The sequence below is a fragment of the Chelonoidis abingdonii genome, chromosome 3 (assembly GCF_003597395.2).
Source record: "Chelonoidis abingdonii isolate Lonesome George chromosome 3, CheloAbing_2.0, whole genome shotgun sequence".
NCBI classification, from domain to species: Eukaryota; Metazoa; Chordata; order Testudines; family Testudinidae; genus Chelonoidis; species Chelonoidis abingdonii.
Window position 1 is genome coordinate 155,201,644 of NC_133771.1, and position 15,699 is coordinate 155,217,342.

Here is a 15,699-nt window from a genome sequence, read left to right on the forward strand (position 1 = left end):
ACTAACAGGTGGGTTTAAGATAAAGCAGCTCGTCAGTTTACTCTGTGCCCACCCATTAGTTGCTGCAACCAGCCGAGCCCCTCAGCGTGTGTGTTACACTTTCTCCACACTCACCTGGTGCCAGATCAGTGTCGGTAGCATGAGTTTACTCCAGGCACCCACTTACAGTTGTTTGTGATCATTTACACCCCCTGGGTAACTAACCACTGGTATTGCAGCCCTGGAGTCTCCCTAGAAGGTCTGTTTCTCCTTTCACACCAGTGCAAATCAGGAGGGATTCCAGTGAGGTCCAGGCTGGGTGAGTCAAACTGGGTCAGAGATGCCTGGGGAGCTGGCTACATTTGGCTTCACAAGTAGTGTGGAGTGCACTGATCGGATATGTTAGCTCAGGTCCTGCACAGTGTCAGGAGCTGCACTCATTAGCTTTGGAAGTGGCTGGTGGAATGGGCTGTAGCATGTAACTCAAGGCATATCCCAGCCCTGAAACACTCCCATCCCACTCCCCTCCACACTTCTGGGCAGCTGAGATAAGAAGGAGCCGGGTGCTAGGAAAGATATAAAACACCTTGTTTATATATAGATAGAGTGTGTGTGTATATAAAATATATGGAGAGAGAGTTCCCCAGGGAGTTCCCACTGGCTGCAGAGTTCCCACCTGAGGCTCTGCAGATGGGGTGACTGAGAGGAGCTGGGCTCGGGTCACCCTTTCACTCCCAGAGTGTTGGGATTATGACTCCCCTTCAGGGCTGGCTGATTTCATGCTCTCTGCTGAAGAGATGGGGGAGTGAGAATGGGGGGACAGGGTCATGGCTGTGGACAATGCTAGGAGCTGCTGCAGGGTCCCTGACCTGCAGGAAGGGGGTGCGTGTCTGGAATGAGAATTGTAAGGCTGTCAGCAGCTTTGCTGGGGCGAGAGAGCAGGCATTACTGCCCCCATTAGAGACACCCAAGCAGGGGTGAGAGCCTGGTGTCAAACTGCCTCTGCTCTCTCTTATTGGCCCCGGCATACAGAGCCTCTGTAACAGTGGAGCAGAGACTCTAGGCACTGGCCCTTCAGAGGCTGCCCTGATCCTGCTGCCTCTTCCCAGCAAGGGTCGGAATCTCGGGCTTGGAAGCCTGTGGGAAGTGGCTGTGGAGTTCCCAGGGTTCTGGGCTCAGGTGAGCAGTGGAAGAGGGTGTCTGAAAATGGGGCTCAGGAAGGAGGGGAGATGATGACTGGAAACTATGGCTGTTTCCTCATCAGCTCTTTGATGGTGACTGTTGAAACAAAGGGTTTGTCGTAATTCTGGGAACAGTATGAGACACACCATCCCCTGGGTGCATACGTATGCAGGCACGCCCCTGCGCACACTCACAAATATAGCTCTCTGTGCACACAGCCTCTGCCTGCGGTGTAGAAATATAAAAGACTAACTTTAAAAACCTGCATTTACCAGGGACCTGACCCTCACCAGTCCAGACAACTCCAAATTAGTGTGCCCACAACCTCATTAGTCATAGAGTTGAAGGCCAAACTGGGGCCACCAGTTCATAATAGTCTGACCTCCTGTATATCTCAGACCAACAGCACCACCAAGCAACCGAAATTAGACCAAAGTATTACAGCCCACAGGAGACTAGAATGTCATGTGCCACAGGCAGAGGATAGGAGGGACTGAGGTGCACCAGTGCCTGAGTTCCCCTGCAATGGGAGGGAAATTAAGTGCGATATACCCAGATAATCCTGCAAGTGACCTGCATGCTGCAGAGGAAGGCAAAAAAAACAAACAAGGGTTTCCCCCAATCTGACCTGGGGCAGGGGGAGTTTCCTTCCTAATCCCACATATACCAATTGGTTAGACAGTGAGCATGTGGGGCAAGTTCCGAGAGAGAACGCTTGGTGCCATCTCAGAGCTCTGACCCTCGCACTCTGTGGAAAGAAGTGGAGGCACTTAGCAAAATGAGAGCATGGGGTTAGGCAGCTCTGGCATCTTCCCTTAGGAAGCCCCCTCATCCTTCCCAGAGTGACATGGGCTCATGGGCAGCATTGAAACAGCAGTGAGTGGCCCCCTCGGGGCAGAGAGAGGTATCCTGGGAGAGGAGTGTGTGGGACCCACCGGCTCAGGGCAGCAGAACTAAACCAGGAATGTGATGTGAGTGGGACAGATGGGCTTTGCGAGGCTGCTGCAAGCGAGCCCACTGCAGCTGCACTGTCCTTGGGGAGAGCCCTTCCCACACCGGCACACTCCCCAGCTCCTGGGCCATGCTGCCCTGCTCCATCGGTCCTCTGGGGATCCTGAAGATGGCAGCCTATGGTACTGTTCACACACTATCCCCTTCGCAATATCCTCTATTCCCTCACTTCCCTTGGCTCCGTGTGACCTGATCTGACACTGACTTATGTGCTCCAACGCAGCCCCCATGACCAGGAGCAGCTTGGTACTCACCCCCATGGGAGGCGAAACACAGTCCCACTGCCTTCAGACATGCCTTCCCGTTCAGTGGGAACGGGGCTCCCAGAGCCTCTATTGGCTGTCAGCCCCAGGTGTGTGCATGGGCTCGGCCTCTCCATCAGCCCCTGTCTCTGGTGCAGGTGTGGTGGGGGAGCAGGGGCGTGTCTCTCAGTCTGGGAGTTTATCAGGCAGCGTATTGGGATCGAGGTTCTGATCAGCCCCACTGGCACTCTCCCGACAGGAGGGGTCCAGTTGCCGTGGGCCCCTTGTGCAGTGGGGGTATGGACTTCCCTCCTGTGCAGAGGCAGGATGGATCTGGCTGGGGCGAAGGATGTGCAGCAGGAACACTTGCAGCTCTCTGCACACTGATCTAAGGGCAACTTGATGTCACGCTTTACAGTGTCAGCTGGCTGGGGAGAGGGTTGCACACCTGGCCAGTGCATGATAGGGATTTTTTTAAACTTTCTCTGCGCCATCAAGTACTGGGACCAGCCAGCGCAGCAGGGGACATGAGGGAGGCATCAGATTAGATGGGCCCATTGATCTCATCCAGCTCAGCAAGGAAGAGGATGCTGGGCACATGGGCCCACTGGTCTCTTCTGGTGCAGCAGCTTCCACCTTCGTAGCGGTCTTCTTAGATTCCTTCCTGCACTCGCGTGTCCCCTGAGCTGAGCTCACCTTGAATAGGGTTTCTCCCACCAGACACAGTGGCTTTCCCATTTGCTCTCCATTATTTTGGGGCTCCCTTAGATTGATGCTGGGGCCTTGAGGGGCAGTCCCAGCTGTGCCTGGGCGCTTGCTCTCTGGGAGGCGGCCCCTGTCCAGAGGGGGAGACGTGCGATCTGCAGAGAGGAGTGAGCTAGACGGGGGCTGTGGGAGGAGGGGATTGGCCTATGCTCAGACCCTCCAGCTGGCCCTGGATTCCCCCAGGTCATGGATCCGTCCTCAGAGCTGAAGAGCCATTGGTGTAAGGGGCTGAAGCAGGGCTGGGTCTCTGCAGCAAGCAGACGTGGCTGGAGCAGGTGCCTAAAAGTTCCTTTGTCACTTGGTACCAAAGAGGGGTTGGGAGGGGCCTCAGGCCTTGTGGGGCAGGGGACTCACTCCAGAGTACTTGGCACAGAAAAGGGGGTGGGGCATATGCACCAACTTAGAGCATGCCAGAGCCAGGCACTCCCCTTGTCTGGAGATGGAGTATTTGCCCCTCCCGGAGTCGCTTCTGGGCTGGCGACTCCACATAGCCTGGAATGGAGGAGCCAGGCCTCCTGGGTGGCACCTGCTGGGTATGTAACCGAAGGGGAACAGATATGCCTGGCTGATGCAGAGGGGACTGGGGAGCTGGGAAAATGCCAGCTCAGCTCATCCAGAGAAGAAAGAGCCAGTGTTAGGGCAGGGTTTCCCTGCAGGAGGAAGGGGCTTCAGGCCTCCAACCCCACTGCCCTGTGTCCCAGCCTGTCCTGAGCAAGTCACCTTCCCCTTTCGACGAGCTTGGAGCGGCGGCTCTGCATAGGGGAGGCAGATCTGTGTGGGTACCGTTCCCTTTCAGTGGTGCTGATCCCAGCCCTTTGGGAGCTCACCCAGGATGCCCCCGGCACTAAAACCCGCACTGCGCCCCTTGCTCCCGGGATTCCAGCTCCCCTCTAAGCTCTCTCTGCTTGGTTTGGATTTGCAGGAGGCCAGCAGCATAGTGAAGGAGTGAGAGTTGCTGGGAGCTACCAAACGTCGCTGACCGCCACCAAGCACCATGACAACGAGCAGCGGTCCCTCAGACAGGTATGGCCAGGCCTCAGTGTGCATGCACACACGTCCCCTGGAAACATCGCCTCCCGAGCTGGTCCCCAATCAGCCCCTCCTGACAGAACCACAGCCGCAGTAGTGTTCACAGGACCCTCTCCCGGCAGCCTGGCAGGCTCAACAAGTGAGCCCACGGCTGCCATGATCTTGGCAAATCCAGTGTCCCTGGAATGTGGAGGTGGGATGGTGAGGAGCTATTGTTGTCCTGAAACCCAGAAACCCTGCTGCCCTGCCTTGTGGCCCAGCCCTGCCGTGTGCCCCGGCCCTGGAGCTGAGGGCTGGGGGAGCAGCAGCCAGTGCTGTGCTATGTGTAGCCCTATGGTGGAGCCCAGTCTGTAGAGTGTGACGTGACTAAAGCAGCAGGATCGGGTCTGTGGCTCTCTCCTCCCTCGGAGGCTCTCTTTGTCAGTTTTCCCATAGCTCATGGGCTGCAAACATTCTGCACTGCAAGGCGGAAGATGAATACTAAGAGACTTGGCCCCCTCCCATATCTGCCAGCTGCCAGGACACATCTGGCTCCTACGGGCCTGTGAGCAGCCAACACCCTCACTCCCTTCCTCTTTCATAACAGCTTGGAAATCCCTTTTGGGTCCCAGGGCAGCTGAACCATTGAACTCTTGCTTAATGTCAGTGGGAGGAGGGGACTGCCTCAGCAGTCGCAGGGCTCCACACAATCCCTCCTGGGCCAAACAGACCCCCTTCTCCCCACTGCCGCCTCCTACAATAGAGATCTGTTCTCCTGCCTTCGTATCAATGCCGTGTGAAGTGTCAGATGTAGCTCCCCCCGGGTTACACCTCGTTGTGGGCACTCAGTCTCCTCTCTAGGAAGGCACACGTAGCGGGTAAGGAAGTGGGAGCCCCTCGTGTTCTCAGTGAACAACCCACTTGGCCTTATTTCTCCAAACTCCAACACATCCAACTTCCCATTAGGGGATTCTGGGTCCAACAGGCAGATGCTGTGCTAAGCAGCACTGTGATTAGAGCCGCCACTAGGGGGCCGTCAGGACTCCGCATGCCCGTTCGACTGCATTAAGGCCTAGGTCAACAAAGCAGCTACTGGCTTTGAGTGTCCCATGTTGGATGTCTAGGGCCTGATTCTCAAAAGGGCTATGCGCTCCCCACTCCAGGTGAAGCCAGTGGGAGCTGCAAGTGTTCAGTAAAAACAGGCGCAGCATCTCACTGAATGGAGAACCCTCTGACAAAGACTTGGGTGTCCTGGTGGCTAATCAGCTGACTATGAGCGCTCAGTGCTACACAGGAGGCTAAAGCGATCCAGGGATGTATAAACAGGGGAATCTCGAGTAGGAATGGAGAGGTTAGTTTACTGTTGTATTTGGCACTGGTGTGACTGCTGCTGGCACACTGTGTCCTGTTCTGGTGCCCACAGACCAGTCAAGGAGGTTGATAAATTGGGGAAAGGTTCAGAGAAGAACCAGGAAAATGATTTAAAAATTAGAAAACAGGCCTTATAGTGATAGACTCAAGGTGCTCAGTCTATTTAGCTTAACAAAGAGAAGGTTAAGGGGTGACTTGATTCCAGTCTATAAGTATCTATATGTGGAACAAATAGTTAATAATGGACTCTTCGATCTAGCAGAGAAAGGTACAACACGATCCAATGGCTGGAAGTCAAACGGAGGCAAATTTCAGACTGGAAATAAGACAGAGTTTTACTAGGGAGGGTAATTAACCACTGAATCGATTTACCAGGGTCACGGTGGATACTCCAGCACTGACAGTGTTTAAACCAAGATTGGATGTTTTTCTAAAAGATCTGCTCTGGGAATTATTCTGGGGCAGTTCCCTGACTTGTTTTATGTGGGGGGTCAGACTAGATGATCACAATGGTCCCTTCTGTCCCGGGAATCTCTGAATCTGGAAACTGGCAGGTGACATTAGTGCTTGTAAGAGTGCTGCAGAATTCAGCAGGGGTGCCCCCAAAAACTAGTGTGTGCGTCTGTGTTGTGTTGTGTGAGGGAGATTGAGCAGCACCAGCCTGCACTGTCCTGGGGTCCAGGAAATGTAATTTAATGTCTGCTTAAGGGAGCCTAGAGTTGGAACAGTCGGGGGCTGCAGGTCAGCAGTGATAGAGATGGGCAGAGCTGTGCATGGGGAACCCAGGGCTGGGATAGCAGGGGGCGGGGTGAGGGGCACGGGCAGAGCTGTGTGTGGGGAGCCCAGGGCTGGAATAGCAGGGGCTGCAGGTCAGCAGTGATAGAGATGGGCAGAGCTGTGCATGGGGAACCCAGGGCTGGGATAGCAGGGGGCGGGGCTGCAGGTCAGGGTTGAGGGGCACGGGCAGAGCTGTGTGTGGGGAGCCCAGGGCTGGAATAGCAGGGGCTGCAGGTCAGCAGTGAGGGGCATGGGCAGAGCTGTGTGTGGGAAGCCCAGGACTGGGATAGCAGGGGGGCTTCAGGTCAGAAGTGATGGGCATTGACAGAACTGTGGGAGTGGCAGGTAGCCCAGGCCCTTGCCTTCTCCGAGAAAATCTCTCTGCCCTCCCTTTATGAACACTGAACCTAAGCTAATTCATCATTTGTTACCTCCTTCCTCTCTCCCCTGTTCTGGGCCAGGGATGGTCAGGAGATGGGGGCAATATACACATATCCTCCTACTGCCTGTCCTATCTCAACAGCAGCCTGCTCAGAGACCCATCTGATTCTGCCCATCTCTTGTACAGGTATAAAGCCGTCTGGCTGATCTTCTTCACACTCGGCCTGGGGACACTGCTGCCATGGAATTTTTTCCTGACAGCCACTAGGGTAAGGAGCTCTGTGCCCCGTGTGTCTGGGAGGGATTAAGTGTGTGTGGCACGTGAGCCCATGCTTGTGTTGGTGTGACAACTGGTGTGTGCCAGGAGGGACATGCATGAGACATGGATGTGTGCAGTCTGCGTGTGTCGGAGGTGGGTGCGTTCATTTCATTCTCTCCGTTTCAGTATTTCACCAACCGCCTCGGGGATCCCCAGAACGTTTCCTCCCTGGAGCGCCTCCCTGGGCTGAACAGCACATATGAGGACCAGGAGCCTCCCCCCACCTACCTGCAGGCTAGATTCAACAACTTCATGACGCTCTGCGCCATGTTACCCCTGCTCATCTTCACCTGCCTCAACTCCTTCCTCCACCAGAGGTGAGTCTGGGCCCCTGCCCTGGCCCAGTCCCTCATCTCTATCTCCTCTGGCCATGCGAGGGACTCTGCCTCTTGCTGGGTCTCCTTCACCCTCAGAGCCCAGCTGGACCAATCCCCACTCGACACAGCCTGGCCTTTGTGACCCAATTCCCCTTTGAGGCAGGCCTGCTGAGGTGGATGCCTCCTGCAGCCCCCCATGGTCCTGCTAGTGGGATCTCTTCTCACTGAGGGCCTCTCTCTTGCCACCCTGCAGGATCCCCCAGAAAGTCCGTATCCTGGGCAGCCTGGTTGCCATCCTTCTGGTCTTCATGATGACGGCTGCCTTGGTAAAGGTCCCCTTGGAGCCACTCCCCTTCTTCGTCATCACCATGGTCAAGATCATCCTTATCAATTGTGAGTGGGCCCTTGGACAATCCTGAATGCTACTGGGATCGGGGAAGCTGGCCCCAGAGGGGTGGAAAGAGGCACGGGCCCCATTCCACCTCTCCTTTTACTGTTACCCCAGGCAGTGCCAACCCACTCTGCTGCTACAGGGTCTTGCGTCTGGGTCTGATCTCCTGGCGCTGAAGTGTATGGCTACTCCTCCCCCAGCAGGAGGCACCGTAGGAAGCAGGGCAGGGGCACTGGCTGTGCGGGGAGCTCCCAGCCATCCTGGACCCAGCCTCCCCCAGCATGAGGTGCCGTAGGGAGCTGGGCAGGGGCACTGGCCGTGATGTAGTGTGGATCCCTAGTTCGTCTTGCAGGAGGGTGGGAGAAGGGCACTGTTCCATGTCACCCCTATTGGCCGATCCTCATTATTACCTGTCTTTGTCCTTGCAGCTTTTGGTGCCATCCTCCAGGGCAGCCTCTTTGGATTGGCTGGGCTGCTGCCTGTCAGCTACACAGCCCCCATCATGAGCGGGCAGGGCATGGCAGGGACCTTCGCAGCTCTCGCCATGATCTGCGCTATCTCCAGTGAGTAACTCCCATGCGGACCCATCTACAGCTCCCACCTTCCAATGGGATCTGCTGCAAAGCAGCCTGTGCCCAGGTGCTGCAGGAGAGCCTGCTTAGTACAGAGGGGGTGCAGGTTGCCCTTCCCCCGATCCACCACAGTTCAGAGCCAGCTGCCAGGGCACCTCTGGGGAAGGGCACACTGGGGTCACTCGGAGGGGGCACTAAAATCCAATTTTTGGGGAGGTGGTTACTGCAGGGGGTCTCCACAGGCTTCTGCAAACATCCTATCCTAGGAGAGGGGTGTCCTCCTGGCAGAGCTGGGGGTGAAAGGAGTCTCTCCCCTACTGTTGCCTTCCCCAGCAACCCCCTCTGGCCTTCCCTCACCTCTGGCCTCTCTCCTTAAGGTCAGGCTTGACAAAGCCCTGTCTGGGATGATTTAGTTGGGAATTGGTCCTGCTTTGAGCAGGGGGTTGGACTAGATGACCTCCTGAGGTCCCTTCCAACCCTGATATTCTCTGATTCCTCTCTGTGCTCCTAGGCGGCTCATTGCTGGCAGACAGTGCCTTTGGCTACTTCATCACAGCCTGTGTGGTGATCCTGCTGGCCATCGGGTGCTACATCCTGCTGCCCCGCCTGGTAAGGGCTCGCCCTTCTCGGGGAGGTCGGGGTGGGGACCACCCAGCCAGAAGAGAGGAGTGGCGGGGCGGGAGGATCGCTGTGCTCCACAGGAGCCATAGTGCAAGGGGAAGCCAGCCTCATTCCTGTGCCTGCAGGCTTCCCCAGTGATACTCCAGTCCTGGCCGTGGACAGCCCCCATCCCTAGGGGCAGAGAGATCCACACCCCCACGCACACGCACACATGAGCTCTCTGTGTGGTGTCTCTGCAGGACTTCTTCCGTTACCACTCGATGAAGGACAAGACCGAGTATCGGGTTCACGAGAGGCATGCTGAGCTGGAGACCAAGATCGACCTGATCAAGAAAGGTGAGGCATGCTGGGGGGAGGGGGATATTGACAGGTGGGCTGGAGGGGGAGCTGGGGACTGGAGCTGGACCTGGGGAGGCTACTGGCTCTGGGGAAGCCTGCAGCTCCTCTGCATGTGGCCTGGCCCAGAATCCCAGGGGAGGGGGAAACGGCAGGCATGAGCAGTGCTGGCTCAGGCGTGGAACTACTGGCCGCACCTGGGGTCACCCACCACCTTGGGACCTCCCCTCACCCTTCCTGTCTCTCCCTACAGATGAGCCCAATGGGGCAGAACAGAGTTACCCGAACAGCACAGCCCCTCAAGTTCCCAGCCAGAAACCCTCCGTCTTCAGCATCTTTAAGAAGGTACGTGAGTCGGTGACACCCACTACCCCTCGTGCCTGGGTTATGGGTCCCTGGGCCACGTCTGTACCCCAGAGTGGGACACCCCAGAGCTGGTCTGTCCCTGCATATTTGGGTAACGGGTCCTGGCTCTGTTTTAACCCCCTAGATCTGGGTCATGGCTCTGTCCGTCTGCTTCATCTTCACCGTCACCATTGGGGTCTACCCGGCCGTCACTGCCGAGGTGAAGTCCACGATTGCCGGGAGCAGCGATTGGGGTGAGTGACAGCAGACTTCCTGTCATTCGTCGCTGGGGAGACTGGGGGCGGGGGTAGAAGGGAGCAGACCCCTGGGGCAGAGCTGGAAGAAAGTGGGGCTCGAGTGGGGAAGGAGCTACAGGGGAGAGGCCCCAGTGACATCTGTTGCCAACCTGAGAGCTGCACAGGCCTGCTATGCCCTCTGACAGACTGGGCACCAGGTTTCCCTCCCAGGCTTGGGCAGAATCCATGGGCAATGGTGTGGGCTGGGCCCAAGCCCCGTCCTGGCTGCTGAGCCGCAGGGAGAGTCGTGTTGGAGGAAGAGGGAGGGTGAGAGCCTGTGCCCCTGGGAGGTGCCGTGTTGTTGGGTAAGGCCTGATTCCCCTCTCCCCTCTGCACTGTAGGGGGCACCTCATGCAGCAGACAGGAGGGGGTGGGGTGTCCTGTCACCTGTCACTGACCCTTCCTCTCTCTCCAGAGAAGTACTTCATCCCTGTCTCCTGTTTCCTGATGTTTAATATCTTTGACTGGCTGGGACGGAGCCTCACGGCCGTCTGCTTATGGGTAAGTGTGGGGCAGAGCGGAGGGGGCAAGGGCCTAACAGCTGGCCCTGACCCATCAGCCAATTAGAGTTCACCTCTCAGGGCTGCCCTGTTTCCAGACAGCCCAGCTGCCCATGCAGGACACAGGGAAGTGGGTGCTGACAAGTTAGCACAAGGGGCTCTGCACTGAATTCTGCTCCTGGCTCTGGGAGCTGAGCGAAGACTGTTGGGTTAGAGCAGGGTGCTAGGAGTCCAGACCCCTGGTTTCTATCCCTGGCTCTTACCACCTCATGGCATGCCCTTGTGTGAGTCATTTCTCTGCGCCTTGCCTCAATTTCTCCACCTGTACAATGGGGATCCTGCTCTGACTCCTACCTCCCAGTGGGCTTGGGCTCAAGTACAATTGTGTGTACGTGCTAGGGAAGGACAAGGGGTGACGATCATGGAGACATAGGGAGCCCGTCCCCCTGGAATCCTGTCCTGCCTCTTTTGGCTGGGGAAGCTAAATGCACTGTGAATTCGGGGTGTGTTCCCAGCTGAGTCTGACACGCTTTTCCCAACTCCCTGGGAAATGGATGTAATGGGCACCCCAGAGAGAGCTAGCAGGCAAGCAAGGGCATGGCACCCAGAGGGACACCAGCAGCTGGGGGCAGCAAAGTACTGCAGGGAGAGAAGTGGAGACCCCAGGGAAAAGCGAGATGCAGGATGCCAAGGGCATAGAACAGGGGTAGGCAACCTATGGCACAGGTGCCAAAGGCGGCACGCAAGCTGATTTTCAGTGGCATTCACACTGCCTGGGTCCTGGCCATTGGTTGGGGGGGCTCTGCATTTTAATTTAATTTTAAATGAAGCTTCTTAAACATTTTAAAAACCTTATTTACTTTACATACAACAATAGTTTAGTTATATATTATAGACTTATAGAAAGAGATCTTCTAAAAACGTTAAAATGTATTACTGGCATTCGAAACCTTAAATTAGAGTGAATAAATGAAGACTCGGCACAGCACTTCTGAAAGTTTGCCAACCCCTGGCATAGAAGGTGGTACTGGCAGAAAGCCATCAGCTGCTTTGTGTGGAGTGCAGAGGGCAGCAGCTACTTGGGAGGGAGGGAGGAGCCCAGGGAGCAGAAGCAGATGGGCTGCCCTGGGAGTGTGTGTGACAGGGCAGGAGGGGTGGCATGGCAGCTGGCAAATATCTCCTGTGGCGGACATGTGACACTAGCTGGGGCTCTGAGTTACTACAGAGAATTCTTTCCCAGGTGTCTGGCTGATGGGTCCCACCCACATGCTCAGGGTCTAACTGATCATCATATTTGGGGTCAGGAAGGAATTTTCTCCTTCCTCAGCAGCTTGGGGCATGGATCATTTGTGGGTTTGATCTAGAGTCAGTGGTGGGTTCTCTGGAACTTGAAATTTTTAAATGAGGATTGGAGGACGTCAGTAACTCAGCCAGTGGTTAGAGGCCTGTCACAAGAGTGGATGGGTGAGGTTCTGTGGCTGGCGACGTGCAGGAGGTCAAATTGGATGATCATGATGGTCCTTTCTGGCTTCAAGTCTGAGTGGGAGATAGGGCCAAGGAAACAGCAGCTCACTGCTGGGGAGAGGAGGAGGTGGGAGAGGATGGAGCTGAGGGGTCTCCAGCCGGGAAGGAGGGCGTGAGCCCAAGTGAAGTCAGAGAGATGGGAAGGAGCGCAGGTGCTGGGGAGGTCCGAGAGGGGATCTGGTGAATGGGAGCGGGGGCGGGATCCTGTGTAGTTCCAGTTAGACGTTCCCATGGTGCTGTTTTCCCAGCAGTATGGCTTGGAGGAAACCATCTCCTCAATTCCAGCCTCCTTGTAAACAAATGCAGGCTGCAGTTACACAAACAGCTGGCTGGGGCAGAGGAGGAGCAGCGAGGAGGTGTGGTAAACGTCTGTCCCAGATCTGGACTTTAGAGTACAAAATCTGGGTGCTTACTGTGAACCTCCCCCAAGCTTATACGACGGAAACCATTCTCAATCCAGACCTTGTAAACCATGCAGGCTGCGTTACACAACAGTAGCTGGGCACAGCGGACGCACGGGAGGTGTGGTAAACCGTCATGATCCAGCGATTCGGACTTTAAGGTACAACTGAGGGTGCTTACTGTAGAACTCCCCAAGCTCGTCATACCCAGCCTTGGAATCTTTCCTTATAATCTCGCTTTTCTTTGGGGGACCCAAAACCCAAACCAAGGGAGCGCGTTGTTTAGGAGAGTTTTTTTACCCTGTTACCACGCAGTCCCCCCACCACTCTTCCTCGGGGACCCCCGCCCCCAGACCAGACCCTGGGTTCACCTAATCTCTTCCCACCAGCTCCCCCCCTTATCCGCGGTGACCTTGGGCGATGTATACTTAATCTTAGAATCGCAAAACACAAGAGCAAGTACTTACCTCCCTCCGAGAGCTTCCGCATTCCACACAGTCAAGCTAACACCACACAGAGATATCACCAACCTCCCTTGTCTCTTAGCAGTAAACTAGAAAACTCAAACACAAAGAACAAGAAGATTTATTCTTCTCTCCTAATTTCCCACTACGCCTGTTCCCCCTGGGACAACAGAAAGTCACACACAGACATGTAACTGCATAATACTCTCCCACCTCCCTGTCTTCCCGTGAGGGACAGTATACCTTGGACACAGAATCTCTAATCCTTTTGTCCTGTTCCTGAGGAAAGGAACATCCCATAAGTTTTAAAAAGAAATGTTATAAAAACAACAAAGAATAAAGCATACTATCTAAACTCTGCATTCACAGAAACATTCAATACAGGAGTATCGCATGATAAGATTAAAAGGATATAACGACAAGCAGGCTCTGCTCAATTTTCAAAGCTCGGCCATGTGAAAGTCAAAAGCAACCAACGTTCTGCAGCACATCAACGCATTCCATGTAGAATATCAATTCTAGAAGCACACCCTACACAGGTCCATGCGATATACTTTCCTTCCATGTTAACCCCACACTTGTCCGACCTTGACGCAACCAGTCCAGATCAGTCGAACTTAACTCTTCGGAAACACCGCACGCCGATGGAGTTGAAGAAAGGTATCGTAATACGCTCACTGAGACCGTAGGATCAAAAAAAAGACCCCCGAGTTTCACATTCCGACTCTGACACCTAGGACTATTAAGAGCCATAACAAATCCAGAGCATCTCCTGATCTCCGGGAGCTCATCTCACGCACTCACGGCTTAGCTTATTGTTACCCATCTTGCTTCACCACTTCTTATTACCGTTCTACAGTAAGAACAGATGAAGCCACACCCCAGTCCCCGCCTTGAGATCTAACTTAATGACACTGGCCCCAGCTATCACGACAGTGTCCAATTCCGTGGCAGTACAGGAATGCATTAGATGCCGTATCATACTTTTGCTTACCTTAACAGCGCACGAGTACAAACCACGGACTTACAAATCACATGGCACCTCTTTTACTACAACGTTATGATCTCGGTGATGTCATGGGTTAGCACCTACAAGACTTCGGTATATCAATAGCTTAGAGATATCTACGCGTGGATCAGTTATAAGCCATGCAGGTCTTCCCGGCAGGACGAAGAATGCTCTTACGTGTCCAATTGAGAAGTGCACGGTGCACCGTGAGCTTAACGCTCTTGTCTAGTCATTACCGTCGTACGCGGAACATAGACAAAAGACAGGAGTGAGCCTTGTCGGGAGGGGGATGGCAAGAAGTGCCCAGTATGTGTTCTGTTCTAGTTAGTCCTTAAATCAAAATGAGTCGTTGGAAGAGAGCCTCAGCTATTGGACTCTCAGGAGCGAATAGAAGTTTCTTCGTTCGGCTCCCTCTTCTGTATGCCAGCAATTATAAGCTGCTAGCAGTAGGTTAGTTTGTAGCTGGAACCGCGGCGTCCCCAAACATCCATGGTCGTAGCTTTCTCCAGGCGGTAACACCATCGTGCGATAGCAAATTCCTGTTTCACATGATAGTGCCCGCCTGCTTTCCTCGGTACAGGATAGTTTACTATCATGAGAACCACAGGCGATGACAGTTTTAATCACGTCCTTTCCTGCATACGAACTGACTCCTCGCCAAAGTGTACCTGACGTTAGATAGCCCGGTCTTACATAGGAATGCCCGTCTTGTCATACATCTGGGCCTTAGCCACAGCGTCCGTCAACGGGTGGAGCGCTCGCCATTATTTGATGGTTAAAGGACTCTCCTGCGATGCACGCACTACCTCATGTCAATGTGTACAACTGTAATGGCTGGCTTCTTGGTCAGGTCGGCTCAGTTGGCTGCAGCGACCTCTGTGGCCGATGCTTTAGCGTAGGTCAATCCGACTGTTAGTCAATCCCGCGCCAAGTGACTAGGGAAGGATGGTTGACTGTTTCTCGTCGACATTCTGGTGGACAGGCCACTTTTGAGATTGAGCCTGCCACCTTGGTCCTGCTTAGTCGGGTTTATGGTCCTCGACCCACTGGTAGGTTTGTACACCCTTTGAGTGGGTATCGTTGAAGTCCCACGTCAGTTAAGGGCGATTTATATGTTGGTCAACTGCAAGAATGGGAGGGTTTAACCTTTCGTCCAGAACAACTAATTCTGGTATCTGTGTTTAAGACTCACAAAAAGACACCCCGCTCAAATTTCCCTTTAGCGCGGCCTATAGATGACTGATACAAGGTACATCCGAGAGTTGAATGCCCCAAAACACCTTTATCACGCTAGGTACTGTATCTTATAGAGCTCGAGGACGCCTTAGACAGTAGCTCGGAGGGCCAGGTTATGATCTGAAAAGGTCTTAAAGGGCACAACAAGCCATACGATGGTAGCAGGCAATGGGGCATTACTCACGGTTCCAGAGAGCGCTGGGTAGACGACTGTATAACTACCTGAGTCTATGCATTTCCCGCATTTCCTCACCTCTTAAACCCCCAGATAAGTGTCTACCGGCTAGTGTTATTTTCGAGCACCTCTATCTACATGCTCTTCTGGCAAAGCTTAAGTTGTCAGTTACAGCCAGGGGCAGAGGGTGAGGTGGCGCCTGGGAGGTGGCTCTTGATTGGCGTCACTTTTTCGACGACGCTCATGCAGAACAGAAGGCGATAATACATTAATTCGATACACCCACCTGCGGCGATGGAGAGTGACCTCTCAATCCACCGGATGACGTCGGCAGCGGCACAAAACGACAGGCTGTCACCGTCGCACCATATTATTGTCCATTGACCAATTCGCCTCTCCCTGGCACGAGGCTATCACTCAGCGACTGGTTTAAATTCGGGGCCCATACCAGCTCATATATCCACACCGTCTGAAGTT

At 54.5% G+C, this 15,699-nt stretch overlaps 2 protein-coding genes across 8 annotated transcripts in view; one reads left to right on the forward strand and one right to left on the reverse strand.

Moving 5' to 3' along the window:
- Positions 1-15,699, reverse strand: part of NFKBIE (NFKB inhibitor epsilon) — a 216,876-nt gene that overhangs the window by 133,086 nt on the left and 68,091 nt on the right. The gene's annotated exons all lie outside the window — the stretch shown is intronic.
- Positions 1-15,699, forward strand: part of SLC29A1 (solute carrier family 29 member 1 (Augustine blood group)) — a 68,863-nt gene that overhangs the window by 41,057 nt on the left and 12,107 nt on the right. For 4 of the 7 annotated variants that reach the window (XM_075064253.1, XM_075064252.1, XM_075064250.1 and 1 more), the window contains 10 exons: positions 4,102-4,202; positions 6,904-6,985; positions 7,162-7,352; positions 7,606-7,745; positions 8,172-8,306; positions 8,827-8,924; positions 9,176-9,272; positions 9,526-9,617; positions 9,763-9,871; positions 10,329-10,414. In XM_075064253.1, coding sequence (XP_074920354.1) covers positions 4,174-4,202; positions 6,904-6,985; positions 7,162-7,352; positions 7,606-7,745; positions 8,172-8,306; positions 8,827-8,924; positions 9,176-9,272; positions 9,526-9,617; positions 9,763-9,871; positions 10,329-10,414 — 1,059 coding nt within the window. In that variant the 5' untranslated portion in view covers positions 4,102-4,173. Of the gene's footprint in view, positions 1-218; positions 299-4,101; positions 4,203-5,350; positions 5,539-6,903; positions 6,986-7,161; positions 7,353-7,605; positions 7,746-8,171; positions 8,307-8,826; positions 8,925-9,175; positions 9,273-9,525; positions 9,618-9,762; positions 9,872-10,328; positions 10,415-15,699 lie in introns of those variants that run through there. The other 3 variants (XM_075064256.1, XM_075064255.1, XM_075064254.1) reach the window with 2 other exon arrangements.